The sequence below is a fragment of the Epinephelus moara genome, chromosome 24 (assembly GCF_006386435.1).
Source record: "Epinephelus moara isolate mb chromosome 24, YSFRI_EMoa_1.0, whole genome shotgun sequence".
NCBI lineage: Eukaryota > Metazoa > Chordata > Actinopteri > Perciformes > Serranidae > Epinephelus > Epinephelus moara.
In genome coordinates, this window is record NC_065529.1 from 47,560,644 (window position 1) to 47,580,414 (window position 19,771).

The 19,771-nt window shown below is 42.3% G+C and overlaps 1 protein-coding gene across 1 annotated transcript in view; it reads right to left on the reverse strand.

Moving 5' to 3' along the window:
- ptprt (protein tyrosine phosphatase receptor type T) overlaps positions 1-19,771 on the reverse strand; it is a 531,138-nt gene that overhangs the window by 118,061 nt on the left and 393,306 nt on the right. Inside the window, exons 20-21 of the mRNA XM_050039413.1 lie at positions 12,316-12,470; positions 1,062-1,142 (exon numbers count right to left, since the gene is read on the reverse strand). Of these exons, the coding sequence (XP_049895370.1) occupies positions 1,062-1,142; positions 12,316-12,470 (236 nt within the window). The remainder of the gene's footprint in view (positions 1-1,061; positions 1,143-12,315; positions 12,471-19,771) is intronic.

A 19,771-nucleotide genomic window follows, 5' to 3' on the forward strand; every position in this document is an offset into this window, starting at 1 on the left:
CTGTTGAAAAATAACTCCCTTCCGGGGTTCCATTCCCCTGTCGGGAGTTATTTTTCAACTGTCACCGGCTCACTATACATTATCCCTTACAGAAGGAGCTGAGGTGGTTGCTGTGTTTCTGGCGTGTCTATTCGTTTACATGGCGGTGGAAGCTATGAATGAGCTAACCCTCGTCTGCTGAGTTTTAAAAATGCCGGCTTGTCGCTTTCTGTTGACGTCACATGCCGCCTTGAGTATATCCAATCAGCACCAAGTAAACCCCAAACCCCAGCCAGAAGTTTCTCGGGGCCGTTCTGAGTACCTACTCCGAGGCAGGGACTCATTTAGCCCCTGTAAAAGTTCCGGAACTCTGTCCTTTGGGGGTGGTTCCTGCAGTGGAGACACGCACCAATGGCCCCAGCCCAGTAAAATTACCCCGAAGTTCCTGCGGTGGAAACGGGTCTATTGTAGTCTGAGTACTTCTAAATGCATTAAAGCAGTGGTTCCCAACTGGTGGGTCGCGGTCCAAAAGTGGGTCGCAGCTCCATTCTGAATGGACCACAGGTGACTCACAAATGTGTCAAGTTTGTCAAAAACACACTTTACTTTTAAGTACAGCGAATTTCCGGCACAGAGCTTTTATTCTAAAGTGCCATTTCCTGCTGCCGACTGAGTCACTAATGGACAACTACTTGTCAAAGGCAGGAAACTGGCTCAACAACATGGCCAAATGCAAGTATGATGCTGAATGTATTGAACTGTATGGACCAACTCTGAGGCTGATATCTCCAGCACTCGGCAACTCACACCAGAACAATCTAGATTGATTAGCAGCACCACAGGTAAGAGGATAAATATGTATTTTTGACTTTCAGTGGTAAAATCAACGACTTGGTTAGTACGCACAAATCCTCTGATCAACCTAAACAGTTTCTCCCCGGTGTCAGTTATAGACACAGTTTGTCCAGTTGCAATTACAGCTGCAGGCAACTCCACAGCCTCTACAGCCATTGAATCATCGCCTTGAGCATCTTCAAAGATTATGTGTGTGTGAAGGTGTGTGTGTGTGTTTAAGTGTGTACCTGAGTAGTAGGAATTCAGCAGGGATTTGCTCTGCAGTGTCTTGCTTCCCTGCACAGAGAAGGAGCAGGGAGAGGGGGAGGCTGGGGAGGAGACGGAGGGTGAAAAGAAGGTGAATAAAAGGACGAGGAAACAGGAAGGAATAGGGGAGAGGATGTGAACATTGGGGGAAAACGGGAGGTGTGGAAGGGAGGGGTCAGGTGGAGAGGAGGTGTGGGATAGGATAGGAAGGTAAGGAGGGAGATGAGGAAAGATGAGAGGAGAGGATGTGAGAGGGGAAATGAGAGGAGGAAACAGGAGGTGAGGAGGAGAGAATAGAAAATGAGAAGAAAAAGAGGACAGGAGGAGGTGGAGATGAAATAAGGACAGCAGATACAGAGTAAAGTACAAATCAGGTGAAGGACAATAGGGAGAGGGTAGAGGAGACAGAAGAGAACGGGGATAGGTCAGTAAACCCATTTTTTTTTAAAAAAACAACGATAAATCATCACAGGACACAATTAACAATGAAAACATCTACAAAGAAAGATCAATACTCCATATTCAACAACACAAGGAACAATCCAATAACACTAATGGCACCGTCGATGCTACCGATATTGAATTTTGAAATACAAAAGTTGTTCCATCTCAGTGAGCGTGCACTCAGATACGACATGCTCTCCATGCTAGTCAATACATACAAAGAATGACGGTTCAAGCTAAATGGAATTGACCAATGGTGAGGAACAGAGCACGATAAAAAGCGGAGAACGGGTTGAAATATAAGCATTTACCAGTGGACATGTCATTCTCAATCATCACACTCCAATTTGATACCAAGCCCCCAACACTATGGGCCTTTCCTAAACCCCCTCATACACCCTGACCCTATCCACTTAAGCCAGTGTCCGCCACATTAAGTGCTGTCCCAGACCATATTTGCATTGTCCACCGACAATCGTCACGTCTCTTCACATAGACGCTAGCATACCGGTGACGTATAAGGGTTTCGAAAGGTTGTCCTATTTCAAAGGGGAAGTTTTCAGCCACTACCTCTTATAACTCAGTTCCAAGGGGTAAGGTGGCACTTGAAAACAAGGGGTAGGGGTGAAAATGTGAAATGGGATTGGGCCTTGATGTGTTCCTGACAAGTTACAACCACTGGGATGATGACTTTCTCCCTAGCAAAACGTGATTTGTGGAAGGAATCCACAGATGGGGGACAAAGTAAAGGAAAAACCAACATAAAGCAACCATGTAACATGACTGGCCATCATGAGCCTACAAAGTAGCTTCAGTGCTCCTTGGCATCAGTTGCCCAAGTCTCTGAATCTCTCCTCCAAGAGGTGGTGTTTTTAAGATGGTGGTTGAGAGAGAAACATCTGACACATTGCTCCATAATCTTCTGTCATTTTTGAAAAGGACAGAAGTGTCTCATCATCGGATAGAGTAGACCTGTCTCTATAAGTGCACAAAAAGACCCAAACTATTTCCATTTGTTATGTTTCCATCCATCAATTCAAGTTTTTTCCGTTGATTTCTGACCTGTCAGAAAGAAATGAAAGAAAATGCAGACCATTTATCTATCACTCTGTAAATCAGCAAGCCTGGTGACAAGCTAGCAGTAAACTACCTATTACAGTCCTAAGCATAAAAAAGCTGCATTGGTTATTTATTCAAATGGCTTGAAAAGTGATCACTTGCAGTGGTGGGAATAAATCACTAAAGAAAAAATGACAGCCATCGCCATTTGATGAAATGACATATGTCTGGGTTTAGTGCCAGGGGGATAAGGATCAAAGTTGCATGGGGAAAAGGCGTTGCTGTGCACCTTGTAATTTCCTGTTTTAGTAAGCTAGCTTCCTTGCCACACTTAAAGGAATACCCCCCCACCCCCAAATGACCTTTTGTATGTCTATCATCAACCCTTGTCACGTTGAATTTGTGAAGAAAACTCATATGTCTCCGGTGAACAAAGAATCCAAAGCTAGAGAAAATTCTTGATGAACTAAAGTCATTGGCGACTACAGCAAAACTATACCGAAATATCCATTTACAAACTCTCACACAATTCGTGTAGTATAACCCAAGTCTCATTTATCCAGTCCTGTGCTCCGTACTTCATTAACAGACAGCCCTTTCCGATGGGGAACTGAACTGAAAGTGACATTTATCTGTGCTCTCTTCAAAGCCAGACTCCATTGACAAAAACAGCAATTTTACCTCGCTGACCACGTGAGCTGCTGGTCTACCACTGCCTTGCTTGGTTGGTTTGTTTGTGATATTTGGTGTTTTAAAAGGTTGATTTGGACTCACCAAAGTCACATAACAACACAGACAAACTAACTCAGCAAGGCAGTGGTAGATCAGCAGCTTATGTGATCAGCAAAGTAAAATTACTGTTTTTGTCAAAGGAGTCTGGCTTTGAAGAGTGCAGCGCCTAAAGCCTAAAGTTCACATTACACGATTTTCACCCTTGTTTTGCGTCGTGGAGACTCGTAATGTTTCGAGTGTTCATATCTGGCGACATGAGTTTCTGTCAGCGGGAGTCTCGCCAACTGCGTAACGACCTGTGTGTGCACACCACAAGATTTCTCCACCAAGCCCTCACCGACAGAGCCCCAGATAACGGGGTGACGTCACCAAACTTGGAGACGACACATCGTAAAGGCATGGATAGTCTTTATTATCCTGGGTCCAAACACAACGCGCTCCCCGTGATCCTGTGGATGCCGCCATTGTTGATGTTGCTTGCTGGCTTGTCAGTGTTGCCAGATCTTGGGAGAGAAACAAGCAACCAGGGCTGTGGAAACAAGCCCAAAAGAAGCGTCTATCATGCGTTTAAATAACTTATTAGACGGATATATATAGAGGAAGGTGACGTTTAGAGAGCAAGCCCAAATAAGCAACTCCACCAAAAAGTCGCGGCTAATAAGCGGACCTGGCAACCCTGCGGCTTGTCCTCCTCACATTTCTTCCGTCCTCCTGCGTGCTGACGTGAGACGTATCTCGCCTCTCATTGGCTGATGCTCTTTGTCAGTCGTGTCAGACTTCTCCAGTTTTCTAGCATGCCAGATATCCAGTCCCAGTCACAGACGGGGGGGCGACTTGCTCGTAGGCTTGTTCACACATGAAGACTCGTCGTGGCAGACTATTTGCCGACTCACCTCCGACCCAAGGTGGCTCTCAAGATCCTCTGCGACGTCAAAATCGCGGTGAAAATTGTGTAATGTGAACTAGGCTTAAGTTTCACTCTTCCTTCAGTTCCTGACGGAAAGGGCTTTCAGGGGAGTACTGAGCATACACCTGGATAAATGAGACTTGGATTATACTCCATGAGTTGTGTGAGTTTGTTAACACATGTTTTGATATAGTTTTGCTGTTGTTAAACTCAGAATTCTTTTTACTTAAAATCATCAAGAATTTCTTCTGCTTTTTGCATGAAAAAGAAAGTTTTCCTAATAAAATAACCATAACACAAGGTGAGTAACTGATGTACAAATAGCCATTTAGGAGGTGAAGTATTTCTTTAAAGAGGGTCTATGTGAAATTCAGAGCAGACATGGTTCTCAACATGGTGGCTGAGCCGGCAGCTAGCAACTAGCATCTCTAACTCCATGAACAGCTATAACCAACAGCAACAATGCTAACAGAGCTAATGGTGTTAACCAGGGGAAACCAGAGGGTGGGCATTATGCTTCTGCAACAACGCCATCATGACATCAGTGTTAAGCGCTGTTTGAGCACAGTATAAAGTGGCTGTGATGAGTTAGCCAGCAGGACGCTGTTACTCCACTATATCTTACAGAGCAAACAGAGGTTTCCCGCTTTATTAGTGTTGTGACTGTCACATACACAACCTTAAATCCATCTCAGTGGTGGATCAAATTGCTATCGCAAGTTCAAAACAGCAACTGCAGCAATAAAGTAAAAAATAGAAAACAGAATAAAGCTGAGCCGATGTATCATTGCTTATGAATGCGATTCACCATCAGATCTTGCGTTTCTAAACAGTGACTGATGGCTACTGCGTCCATGCAGATACACTCCATCTCTCACACACACACACACACACACACACACTGCTGGAGGTTATAAATAAATGATATGTGGGATAGACACAGGCACACACACTTACACACACACAATAAGATAAAACCCAGGGGGATTGCTGGGAGACTGACTGTGACATATTATATGCTAGCTAAGCCTGTTCAATAATCCACAGTAGATATCACAGCTAGCATACACACATTTATCTGTAGGACCTGCATCCTGTTGGCGTTTTCTGTGTGTGTTGTGTGCTCACCTAAAAGTTATCATCATGCTTTGAGCAGCCAATTAGTCCTCATGCAGTATTTGTGTTCACCTTGTATCAGTTCTGATGGTAAAAGCTTAGAGGAAACTCTCCCCTCGAAGAAATCTCTCGTCAACCTCCCTTTATACTCACTAAGCAGATGACACAATATGCCTCCCCTCTTCTGCCCCTGTCTATCTCTTTCTGTTTCCTCCCGTCTTCTCGTCTCACCTCCTCAGCTCTACTTTCCTCCAGTTTCTCACATGGCAGCTTTCCCCGCTCTCCTTTCCCTCATGCATTTATGTTTTAACATCTAATTCTGGCTATACATTAAATACTCAGTGTTTTTTGTCTCAGTTGGATCAGTTGTACAGCAAACTCTGCTGGCATTTTGCTCTGTTTCATACTGGTAGGGTAGTCTCAAGGGTAGTCTGCTACTTACTGTGTCTTTTGGCAACCAAATTGCCATCTGATATAAAAAACAATCAAAGTGTAAACACATCCAACAAGTAACAGAGCGGGATTGTAAAACCATTTGCATAATGGGAGCTGGTTTGAGACACATTCTAGCGAGATGTTGAAAAGTTGTAAATGCATTAGCCTCTCCAAGCCTACGCTACACAAAGTGGTCTATGGAGGCAGCCACTTAAAGCATCTTCTCCTTGATATAATGGCGGCTGAGGTGACACTAAAATTGGCCATTTTTCTCCCTGCACATTAAAGCCATAGGAAGAAAGAGGCTGTAATATATGTGTAAGAGAGCAGTATGAATGAGTGCTTGTGATGGTGAGAGAAACTTCTGTCTCAATAATAGTCCATCCATGTGAGTCATCCACGGGTTTCTGTTAGAATGATAGCTGGTAGCTACACTGAGCACCTGTTTTTAGCACAAGTTATTCTTCTGGCGTTTTAAGCAGACTGCTTCAGATACATTACTGCCAGCCTGTGAACTAGAGCAGGACCTAGCACACAGATTTGCGTAAGCCAGGCTGGTGTGTTAAGTTTTGTGATCTGACCAATAACCCCACATATTCATGGTACCAGGGTTCAGCTTTAATGTCTTGTTTTCACTTGTCCGGTCAGGCAGTTGGGTCAGAAATGTAATTACCCAAAGCTGATTTTTACTTTCCCCTGTACAAATTGTTGTGTTTATTAGCAGTTGTCAAATATAAAAGACTGAAGTTAATTGACATGACAACCGCCTCATTTTATCTGCCTTGCTCTCAATCTTGTGGCAAACAGGACAAAACATAGTTGGAGTTTTGCCCACATTGTCTAATGCCACCCAACTAAACTTCAGTCTCCAGAATAATTTAAATGTTTGCTTGCACTTCAGCCTGCAAGCTTTGTCCTCACCTGCCGCCATTTTCTCACGAGTGCCTGATTGCTATTGTACATGCGCAACTCTCACCAGAAGTGAGAGGGAAGCAAGATTGTTCACTCTTTAGCTACTTCCACCATCAGCACAAGATTGTGTTCAATAATAAAAACAAAAGTGTTTTTAAAGGCACCTAGATTTGATCTAGATGTGAAACGCTTGAAAACACACATGTAAATGTGATTATAGGCCCTGCTTATACCTTGTATTATTATGCACCTTGGGTGATCCAAACGACCTCCAAGATGCATGGTGATCCAATCCTCTAAAACTGAATGGACTGCAAGTGACTCGTAAGTATGTCACGTTTGTAAAAACCACACTTCATTTTGAAGTACAGTGAATTCCCAGCACAGAGCTTTTATTTTGAAGTGCCGTTTCCTGCTGTAGAGTGAGTGACTAACAGACAGCTACTTGACAGAGACAGCAAACTAGCTCGACAACATGGCTAAAGTATGATGATGAATATTTTACTCTGTGGGACCTTGAACTGACCCTGTGGCTGCACCAGTTGGGACACCACTTGCTGAGGTGGTCTGGGATGCATTTGACCACATATGTTTAGTAATGTAAACACTAATGTGTCCTGATGTGTCCCTGAACTACGTCATCAATGCAGGACGTGGTGGTTGTTTTGTTCACAGTGTGCTCTATAATGTGCCCATGTTATGACAAGTTGGACGATATGTTGCGTGACCATCCATTGTTTTACCCGATGGAAGTGACACAACTGCTAACATGACTAGCAAGTATAGACGTAATAACTGTGTGCTGGGCCCTTTGACTTTACAGCGTAAATAATGTACGCAGTAATCATAACTTAATACAAGTGCTCAGCTGGAGACGCGTGATAGACACAGGTGTGAATGCCATGTTTCCTGGCTGTGTGCTTGTGTTAACACCACTGAAAGGCATATTTATACCAGGAATATTTATATAAACAGGCTCTAAGTGGTTCTGTTTCAGTTGAACTCTGTTGTCACCAACAAATCAAGGGTTTGCTCACCAGTTACCCTGAAAGCTTAGACTTAATTTGCTCAGGATTAACAAAGCACTCCTTTCCTGTTTCTTTCCATAAAACAACCCGGGAGGTTCCCACAAATAAAATGTGAAAAATAAATGACAGAATAAGGCCGACACAGACCTCATCCAGTGTTTTCAATTTCACTGATGTCTTCAAAATGAATGTGATGATAACTTCCTGATGTGAAAATGATCCATATATCATGCCTCTTGCCTAATTTCTATTCATATTCTGTTTGCTCTGACTGTTTTCTGGCACAATAGCCAAATTTCCCTACAGCGGATAATTTAAGTTTTATCTTCTCCTCTCTCCATTGTCCTCCCTCCTTCCTCCTTCTCCCCTCTCATCTCTCCCTCCCCCCTGTTCCCCTCTCCTAATACCTCCAAACACAACATATTTTCTCCTCTTCTGTGATAAAATCCCTCTCGTCTCATGCGTACCGGCACTGTATGCTAATGCACCTCAAAAAGAAGCTCAACTTTAATACAGTGAGGAGTGCACCTGCATACCAAAAGAAATCTGCTTTGACAGCAATGTCCTGTGAAGATAACTGGTGACTGGGTGAGAAGGCAATAACACAAAAAGGTTATTTGCCCTGCGAGGGTCCATCTGCGGAAATATTATTGGGTCCCCTACCTTGTGTCAGCGTTTTTTCTCTGTCTCATTAGGACAGAGCCTGGATCAGTGACTGTGTGTGTGTGTGTGTGTGTGTGTGTGTGCTTTGTTTCTTTTACTTTTTCAAATGTTTACGTGATAACACAGTACCAGCTGTGAGAGACAGTTAGAGAGAGACTAATTCACGGCCCCAACGTTGATAAACCTGACAGCTAATTGCCATGAATCTTAAACAACAAGTTGTCGTAAGTGACGCAGCAAAAAGCAACCTGGTCTCATTCGGAAGTCATCAAATACTGCAGCTTGGTCATTGATTTCCACGTCAGACACAGACAAAAAACAGGCATCCTTCCACTATGATATGCCATCTGGGGGCATCGGTTAATAACGGCACCAGACGGTGTCAGTTTCAGTTTGAAACACCACAGGACAACAACGTAGTTGAAGGAGCTGGAAAGTCCCTATAGGGCAGGTGGGGGTGGTGGATGGGTAGTCAAACCATGATGTCTTTTTCTAAACCTAACCACATGAATTAGATGCACATTTAAATATAAGTAAATACACTATGTTTTATAGACACTGTAGGTTTATTTTGCAACCTGGTCTCACTCTGAAGTCGTCGAAATCCAGAGCTTGGGCAGTGACTTGCAGCGTCAGACACTGACGAAAAAAGCCATCGTTTAACGTTGGCATGACACACGGCCAGTTGTCATTGTAGTTTAACAGTGCTCAGCAATGTCAGGGGGAAATTAAGTGGGACAAGAACAAAGGTTAAGGCGGCAAAAGTCTGAGTAGGGCGTGCAGGAGTGTTGGTGGATGAGTCCAACACCGACATTCACCTGGGGAAGCGATGTTTGCGTCCTATAGGATTCTTAAGCCAAACCCTGTTCTTTTATCCAAAACCCAACCATGTGCGTTTGTCGTTGGAGGGGGAAAAAAAACGCTAATTCGCATTGTTGTACTGACGTAGTGCATTTATTTTAAAAGAAAGAAGTGTTTTTTGAAAGAAGACAATGCACAGCGTCCCAGAAGGTCAACAACCAACGCACCCAGGGTACCATGAACGTCGTATCTGGATGTGGAAAGTCCATGACCAAACACTGAGGTCAAAGTGAGAATGTGTTGTATTTTGACTGACTGTATGTATCTAACAAGCAGAAACTGTACACTTCCTGTGAAAATGGAAGTGTATTTTGAAATCACATAATGCATGTAACAAGCGTAAATTGACCAGCGTCCCAGAATGTTATTAACAGATGCACCCAGGATACCTAGCAAGTAATATGTAGACGTGAAAGTCCACTGACCAAGCGGCAATATGTGATGATTGGGAATGAGTATGTGTTGGTAAAAGAGACAGAATTATCATTTTGTCAAAGTCGGTCCAAACAAGACTGATAGAACAGGAACATCTTCCTTTGGATGATATGGCATATGGGCCAAAACATATTCTTCACAGCATCCTCAGCTGAATAAAAAAGGAAAGAAGTCTGACACCTTTTGAAACTCCAAACTTAATTTTACATACGCCCAAAATCAAGGTAAAGAAGACCTGAATGCCAAAACTATATTTGGCCCCGAGCAAGGTCCAGTCAGCTCAGCCTGGCAGTATAAAATAATCCGTGACTAATAAAATAACCATTACTTTATCACAAATTCAGTTCCCAGAAGACAGTAACCTCTAGCCTGGAATCATTAGACTAAGTCAAAACTGGGAATTAGTTTGGGACTTCTCAGTTCATTTTTGAATTCCAGCAGGCGCTATCAACAGGTGCAGACCCAAATGCCTCTGGACACAAGTGGATAGACTTACAACCAATCAGAGCAGCCAAGGGTGTAACAACACTGGACGGAGGAGACATATTAAACAGGTGGTTTAGAGGTTCTCCACAGTAAAATTTTGAGCATCAATCATTAATATCCAGCATTCTGGTGATTTTTTATGAACTAACTTCTGCATCAATTTATACGGTAAATGTCTTTAATGTGTCAAAATAAAAGTCCTGTCATGTTCTAAATATTGAGGACGATATGTCTCCTGCGGCCCCTCTGAAATCCTCACCTATAAGAGCATCAGCACGTGACTTACAACCAATCAAAGCAATTAAATGTGCGAGGTCGTGCTGAGCAACACATGCAAGTTCTGGTGGTTCTTGAGAAAAAAAAAACTTAATTCACTGGGTCGACTGCCGGCGACTTTTAAGGTGGAACGTTTATATGTAATGTTACTCAATGCATGAGTTGACGATGTGAATCCGTCAACACAACTTAAATTTCAACATGACAACTTTGACTGTTCCATTAGTTGTTTTTTTTGTCTCTCTTGGATGACAAACACTTTTAGTAATGAGTGGATCTTCAAGCGTTTATGTATATTAATTTTGACCGGATTATGTGAGCTGCATATATTCTACTCCTCACTTGGAGGAAAAAAAAGCGCTGGAGAGCATCGTTCCTGTGGGCTCCAGCAACACTAAACCCCTGAGCTTGCCTGAGAAGGACTAAATGCACAAACCTGCTATTTTTAAATATCCCATGGAGAGAGACTCTCACTGCAGCCTGTTCTATTTTATTCTGAAAATTTCGGCGTGCAGCCTCGTTCTGTGGACAATGAAAGAGGTGCAGGCTTCCATCTGTGTAACCGGTGATGAGGAAATACAATGAGCGCTGGATGGAGCAGTGAGTGACAACAACCCCGTCCACATTTAAGGGCACTGTTTGCGGTGATGTGTCTGTATTTGACAAGTTGGGAGTAAGAACAGGCTTACTCAGGCATCTGCCAGAGCAAATGAAACATGAGGTCCCAGATTCGTCTGGTACCCAGGATAAGTCTTCCTCAACGTTCCGATGAAAAAAACCTATATTCATCCATAGACACAGCCAGAGTGTCGTTAGGTCTAGTTGGAAAGAAAATTCAAATGTTTCAAATGTTAAGAAACAACCAAGGTCAAGGAGAAAGGGACTTCCTGTTCTGTGTTTTGTAAATGCCCAAACAAACAGGCATGTGTACTTAACAGCAAAGAACATATAAAGTTTTCAAATATCACAGCTTTATCGTACATGGAAGATAAAAGTGGTCTCCTCTAAGTGTTTCCAATGCAAAAACATTATGCTACGTCAGAATTGCAGCGTGGACATTTAGAGCGAGAGAGCAGGCAATTACGGGCGACATTAGCTTGCTACTTAGTCCCTCTCCAGCACCCCTGGCTTTCAACGGCCAAGCACTCCCAAAAGGCCAGCCTGACATTTTCAAGAGAAAAATGCCCTTCTGAGGGGCCCTGTCTAATTACCCTGGACACACACACACACACACACACACATACATACACACGCACACAATTCTACAAAGAGATGGGAAAATGCACCCACAAAGCTACGCAAGTGTGGGCAGGCTGACTTTCAGAAGACTGCAGCTGGAGACACACATATGTGAAATACCCAATATGCATACATGTGCTTGCATGGGTATGAAGCAGAACAGAGGAGAACAATTTTAGGGAACAGAGCGGAATGATAAATGATTACAGCAGCACTAAGTAAGATGGAGGCTAGTGAAGCAGCACAACATACTGCTGATATTAGTGAAAGAGGAACATATGGAGAGTTTTATTATAAAATGAGATGTCCACTATTTGAATAAATTAATCTGACAAAATGATTAATGGCACAGAGGCGTAGTACTGTATGTGTATTTCCTAGTAGAGACAAGGGCGAAAGAAACTTTACTTTGTGAAACAAAAGTCAACTTACAGCTAGATTTATAATACAAGAGAAAATATTTTAACGACACTGTTACTACAGGAGCACAACCATCTTAAACAGCTGTATTATACTGCGCTCTTATATTTAGAGATTAGATTGGAACAAAATATTCTTCAATAGACCTCGATGATGGTGTCAGCCATAGTTTTAGATTAAGGATGCACGTTCAGGCCACAACCACAGGAGATTTTGACTTACTGAATCCGTTGAGGTCCTGGTTGGAGGTGGAGAAGGGGTCGTCTTTGTGCAGGGTGCTGACTTTAGTGGTGCTCTTATCAGCTGTGGTGACCGGACCCATCTCCCTCTGCTGGGTGGAGCTGCTGGCAGTCTCCTTCTGCTTCTTCGCCAACTTCCTACGGTGGTGTGAACACATACACGCAAATAAGCACACATGTAAAGGCACAAACACAAGCACAGACAGGAACACACACACATAAGAAGGTATATTTGCAAATTCAGGCGCAGTACAAGTGTGTGAACTCACATGCAGCACCCAAACACAATCACACAAATACAAACAAAACCAAAAATACCATCAGAGAGATGATTTATGGTGAGAACGGCAAGCAGAGGTGAATTATTTTTATTAAACATGCAGTGATATGAACACAGAAGAGACAAAATGGGGATGAACATTGGGTTTTATGCATTGCACAATCCAAAAGCTCAAAAATATTCTTGCATTTAACCAAGTTTAACTTCATTTGTTAGCATCCGTACAGTATGTTTGACATGTAGGGCAAAGGTTAGACTTCAGTTTACATTTACAGCAATGTTTTTATTTTGCTAAAGCTGTTCTGTCACTATTTACAACAGCTTAAACATATTTTTGAGTCTATAAGTAAAATTAAAAACATGCTGTTATTTTCGGGAATATCATCATTCAGATTTAGCTCATAAGCTTACATTGCTAACCAGTATAGTGACTCTTTCATACGTTTTATTCATAGATATGAGACTGTCTTATCAACTCAATCACCAGAAAAAATGTCGGCATTGTACGTTTCTGCAAACCATGGATACGTTCCATTTGTATATTACTATGTAGCGAATCTGTGACAACTTAACATTTCAGCAATGCTGTGGCTAATGCGTGGTTAGGTTGAGACACAAAAAACACTTGGTTATGGATGGGAAAAGATCATGTTTTGGCTAAAAAACCCTTGGTTTTGGTGGCAAAATTCTGGCAGACACACAGTGACCTATTGATAAAAACAGCTGCTTTTCGTAGCACTATCCCAGCAGGAAACACAGCGACTGATCGCTAAAACACGCCCACATTTGGCAGCTAAACGCAGCTGAAAACGCAGCATTTTCTCTGTAAAAAAAAAACAAAAAAAACCTGCTTTGTGTGGCACTAGCCTAGTGACTGGTCACTAAAACTGCTGAAAATGCAGCAATGTCATTTTAAAAAACAATTGCTTTTTCGTGGCACGATCCTGGCAGGAAACAAAGCGACAGGTTGCTAAAACAACACGTGGCAGAAAAAACGTTGCTCAAAACGCAGCAATGTCTGGTAAAAAACTACTGCTTTTGTGGCGCAATCCTGGCAGGAAATGCAGTGACTGGTTGCTAAAAACACAACACATTTGGCAGTGAAAAAACTGCTGAAAAATGCAACAATGTCTGGTAAAAAAAAACTACTTCTTTCTGTGTCACTTTTCTGGTTGAGGCGCAGTGACTGGCCACTAAGAAAAACAAAAATGACATGGGTGGCAGTAGCTCAGTCCATAGGGACTTGGGTTGGGAACCGGAGGGTCGCCTGTTCCGAGTCCCCGTCCGGACCAAATATGGAGCGTGGACTGGTGGCTGGAAAGGTGCCAGTTCACCTCCTGGGCACTGCCGAGGTGCCTTTGAGCAAGGCAAGGCACCGAACCCCCCCAACCGCTCGGGGCGCCTGACCAAGGCAGCCCCCTCACTCTGACATCTCTCCACTTTGTGCATGTATAGGTCCTGTTTGTGCATGTGTGTGTCTTTTGGACCTGTGTGTTAATGACAACAGAGTGAAAAAATTGAATTTCCCCTCAGGGGGATTAATAAAGTATATAAAATTAAAATTAAATTTAAATAAAAAAACAAAAACACATTTGGCAGCTAAACCACTGCTGAAAATGTAGCAATGTCACTGTAAAACATAACTGCTTTTCGTGGCACTAACCTGGCAGAAAACACAGCGAGGAGTCCCTAAAAACAAACAAACAAAAAAAAAACATATTTGCTGGCTAAAAAGCAGCTGAAAATGCAGCAATAAGTCTTTCTATAAAATAACTGGTCTGTGGCTTGGTAGGTGTCTCACCTGGGTGACATTCCCTCCACCACCCGATAACAAAGTCAGCTCATGTTTTACTCTATGTCACTTTAGAAATGATATGATTTGTATGAAATGTACAAATGTAACATCTGTGGTTTGCAGAAATGGACAATGCCAACATTTCCTTCTGGTATCTGGGCTGGTCTCATACTGATCTGTATGAAGTGACAAGCTTTAATGTCAGTTCAGTAAAACCACACTAACTTAACTTCAAATCCAATCCAATCCAGTAGAGTTGGATAATAAAAGATGCTTCATTTGCAATATGACAAACTAATGGGGAGACCCCATAAGTGATTGTTAGAAGGTCTTAGAGTTAGAAATTTAATAAATGGGGAGTTTTTTTTCCTTCAGAGCAATTACAGCCAAGAAAGAACGGGCGATATGATTCAGTGGGGAGAGGTTGACATTCAGTACTTCAGTAACGTGGAGCCTCTGCAGCGGCTATATATAATGGTAAATGTAGTTGTGTGACTGCTGTTGAGATGTCCCTCGAGTGTGGTTGTAGCCTTTTCTCTTCAATTCACTGTTCACGTGTCACAACTCCCATCTGTTGGCCATTTTGCGTTGGCTATTTTCAGTTCTACCTGAACCTTCAGTTTAAAGTCCGCTGAGACACCAGATGGCAAAAAGTGACAGCAAGCCATTACAATCTGACATCGACTGGTGGATTCACTCGAAGCACCACCATAAAGCAGATTTTTACTGTCTTGTCCTGCATTTATCTGCTAAAAACTACTTCCAGACATCAGATATGTCCCATATACCTGAACATACTGGAAGTGATAATGAGAGTGATTCTGTTGTTCAGTGCATCCAGAAAGCAAGGCTGCCTTCCACAGAATAAAATGATGCCAGATGCTACAGTGAAACTGTTCTGCAATCTGCTTCATCTCTTTACCAGGAGACCAGCTAGGACATCATCTTGATTATACAGCTGGATCCAGTCTACATTTTCAGACAAGGCTTGTCAGATTTTAAACGCTCTTTTACAGGAAAAATGCAGCCTTCTTTTGAATTTGAAAGACACGACTGGTCTATTGTTTGCAACCTTCAGTTTTTCACAATCCATTTTGTGTCGATCTCCTTTTTAATGGAGCATTCAGACATACCTCTTCAAATTCTTAGTCAGCCCTCAGTGGGGAAACATTCTGGTGATGAACTTGGAAATTTTTGAGTTTATTAGTTGAGTAGGACCGCCCAAGTGCACCATTAGCTTTACTCTGTTTGAGACTGGAGTATTTCATTTTGGGGGTGGAGCAGGTTAAGCCCAACCTGCATGGTATCTGAGCCGTGAGGTAATTTACTGGCACAGTGAACATTCAGTGTAGATCTTTATCTGTTTTGTTCTGTTAATGAAGAACAGTGTTGTTTCAGGTATCTCAGTATTTTCAAAAATCAGACCTAATTGCACCGACACATGGCCCTTTGAAGTGCACTGTAAACATCAAAGAGTTGAAAATGTAAAGCTGCATCGGATGCAATAAAATACATTTTTACCACTCAGTTTCTGCTTTGACAGTTGCTTATTAAGAACACACTATATGATATTACCAGTGGGACGGTTCAAAAGTCAACAAGTTCTTCACTTTCTACACAACCCATCCATTTCATTTTCATCTGCTTATCCGAAGCCAGGTCGCGGGGGCAGCAGACCAAGCAAAGCACCCCAGACATCCCTCTCCCCAGCAACACTTTCCAGCTCCACCTGGAGGACCCCGAGGCTTTCCCAGGCCAGATGAAATATGTAATCCCTCTAGTGTGTTCTGGGTCTACCCAAGGGCCTCCTACCAGTGGGACGTATCTGGAACACCTCTAACAGGAGGCGCCCAGGAGGATCCTGATCAGATGCCCGAACCACCTCAACTGACCTTACCCTTACCCGTTCTCCTCCCCCTATCTCTAAGGCTGAGCCCAGCCACCCCAAGGAGGAAACTCATTTCAGCTTCTTGCATCCGCAATCTCATTCTTTCAGTCGCTACCCAAAGCTCATGACCATAGGTGAGGGTTGGGACGTAGATGGACCAGTAAATTGAATGCTTCACCTTACGGCTCAGTTCCCTCCTTATCTTGATGGTCGGGTGCAGCGCCTGCATCACTGCTGACGTTGCACCAAACCACTGATCCATCTCACGCTTCATTCTACCCTCACTTGTGAACAAGACCCCATGATACTTGAACTCCTTTGCTTGAGGCAGTAACTCTCTACCAACCTGGAGGGGGCAACCCAATTGAAAGAAAAGATGTTGCCATTGTAAATTTCTGCAAACCACAGATACGTCACAGATGTACATTATTATGTGGTGTGGTAAACGCTTGGTTATGCCTGGGCACAAATACCACTTGGATATTGTAGGAAAAGATTGTGCTGTGGCTTTAAATACCTGGTTTTGGGGGCACAATCCCGCCACAAAAAACAGACGTTGCAGTAAAAACCAACTGCTTTTAATGCCTAAAAGAAGATGATGGAAACAAGGCAGCTGGCCAGTAAAAAAAGGTGCGGGAAATATAGCAATGGGTTGCCACAAACACCTTCATTTGGTGCCTAAAAAGCCACTGGAAACACAGCAATTACTCGCTAAATCACGACTGCAACGGTGGTGTGCAGCTTGGCAGGCACCTTTCCTAGGTGTCACACCATCCAGAATCCCCTCCACCAATGACAAAGTCAGCCCACATGCTAGGGATGCACGATAATATCGGCATGTCATTGGTATTGGCCGATATTAACTTTAAAATGAAATATTGGAATCCGCTAACATGCTGATAATACTGCTAGGTCATCGGTATCGGCCAATATCGGCTTTAAAATGAATCGGCCAACATGCATTTTCCATCTGCTGGTGGGCCATCATGATAAAAGTATGCATATATGATATGATGTTAATTCCACTACAGAAGAGACTCGATGATCACTAGAGTTAGGTAGGGAAAAGAGTGGATATACCAATATCGGTATTGTTCATTGGTCAAATGAGTTGTTACATATTCGTATATTGGATATCGGCATAAAATCCAGTACCTTGCGTCCCTATCATTTACTATGTCACTTTAGAAATGATGATATGATATTCATGAAACATACAAATGTAACATATTTGTGGTTTGCAGAAACATACCATTCCAACATAATCGTCTGGTGAAGCAGCTGTCTTACACCAGCATTCGACATTCCCCAACCTTTGGTAAGGAACACCTGCTTTATTCTTTATCATTGTTAGATTCAAGTAGTGCCTCCTCTTGTTTCTAATCATTAAAAGTCACTATTATAAGGACAATAAGTATGACATTAGCTTTGCTGAAACTGGTTCAAAATGTTCCAAAACTTAAGATAATTTGAAAGTTAAAAATAAGTGCCTGTTACATAAAGGAAAATAAATCAATCAATGATATTTTCAGTGGAGAGGCTTCTCAATAGCTAGCAACAGAGGTCAAAGCAACAGCTCTGTGGTATTTTGGTTTGAGAGCAAGTTGCTCATGTCAACAAATATTGACTGAGACCTCGCAGATCAAGCAAATGACATGAGTTCATTTTTTCTCAAACATTTTTCTTTTATATGTGACCTGTATAATTAACACTAAGGATAACAGAAATATGTCTTGATCCACTTGAAAACCAGCGGACTGCAAAATATGATGTAACTTTGAAATACAGAGTGCCCTAAAAGCTTTGGGTTGATCTTCAGGTTACAGTGAAATCCAAGAAGAGCCAATAAGCACAGTGAGTTTCCTTTTCTCTCACAATAGCTCCAAATGGTTTTCTTTATAGCTGTAATGGTTATCTACTTCACTAATGTCTTACTGCAGCCCACTGTGGCGAAAGCAATACTTAACCCACACAATGACCATTTGTATATTAGTTAATCTTTAACTTAACTCTTTCTGTTACCTTGTATTCCTGAAAAAACCTTCCAGGGGTGAATGGAGGAATGGAGGTGAACAGAGAATCCAAAAAAGGCAAACATTCTTCATTAATTGAAGTAAATAGGGACCAACAGCAAAACTTTATCCAAATATCCGTTTTCAAACTCTCATGCAGTATAACTCAAGTGTCATTAGTCCAGGCGTATGATCAGTATTTTTGTTTTGCTTGTTTGGCCATGCATGTGCATCTGAACTGTGCTCAAGCGGAATTCATATGCACGGGTGTGCTCAGGAATGCGCGGGACACTACCCATATGCTGAAGTGTTTTTTTAAATTTGATGCTTTAGGAATACCGAGAATACAAGTGGATAAATGAGACGTGGATTTTACTGCGCAGGTTATGTGAGAGTTTGTAAACAGATGTTATGATATAGTTTTGCTGCTGCTGAACCTGATCCCCAATTACTTCAATTCATGAAAATATATCCACCTTTTTTGGGATTTTTCGTTCACTGTGGCAGCATGCAAGAAAAACATTTTCTCGTCACGTATTGACGTTTGGTCATGGACTTTTCATGTCATATCTGGACATAAGTTTTACCCTGGGTACATTGGTTGTTAACATTCTGGGACGCCATATCAAGTTCTGCCTGTTACATGCATTGTCTTCTTTCAAAACACGCTACTGTTTTCACAGGAAATTACTGTTTACTTACAGTCTCTTTCAAAATAAAAGCACTACGTCGGTACAACACCGCCAATTGATGTTTTTTCTGTTCAACAACAAATGAAAGTGGTTGGGTTTAGGAAAGAAGAACAGGGTTTGGCTTTACAATCTTACAGGAAGCAAACGCCGCTCTCCTGGGTGAAAGTCTGTGTTTGTTGGATTCCACAGAAAGCAAACTTATTTTCGATGTTTGTGGTCTAACATACAGTAAGTCAGCACAATAGATGCTAAAGTATATCCACAGGCCTCCTTCAGGACAAGACTTGACCTGTCACTAACTGGTAAAATGACTGGTGGATCAGTCTCTTGAACTTTATGTATCGCTGTAATAAGTACCAAAGCAAGCTACTTGACACACAACAGCAAAGCGTCATTAAAGTGCTAACAGATTTGCTGCCATTCAAAAGTTTGGAACAGCCTGCCACAAAAGCTTAACTGGGTCCAGTTTGATGGGTTAGAGGGCAACTCCAAATTAATAAATGATCTTTGGTGCTTTTAGGTTGTAGAAAGCCCCTTTACAAGTAGATGTTATTTGTATGAAGGGTTTGTTTTATACATGGAGACCAAAATGTTGTGCAATGGCTCAACCAGACTGACAGCTGAAAGAACAAAAAGGGTCAAAGATCCATCTGAGCAACAGTCAGTAGGTGCAGTATATAATTCTGAAGAAATAAAGTTGATTTTTAAGTCTCATTCCCAGGTTGTCAAATAATGTTGCTTTAAGTTTAGGGTTTGGTCCAACTATCAACCT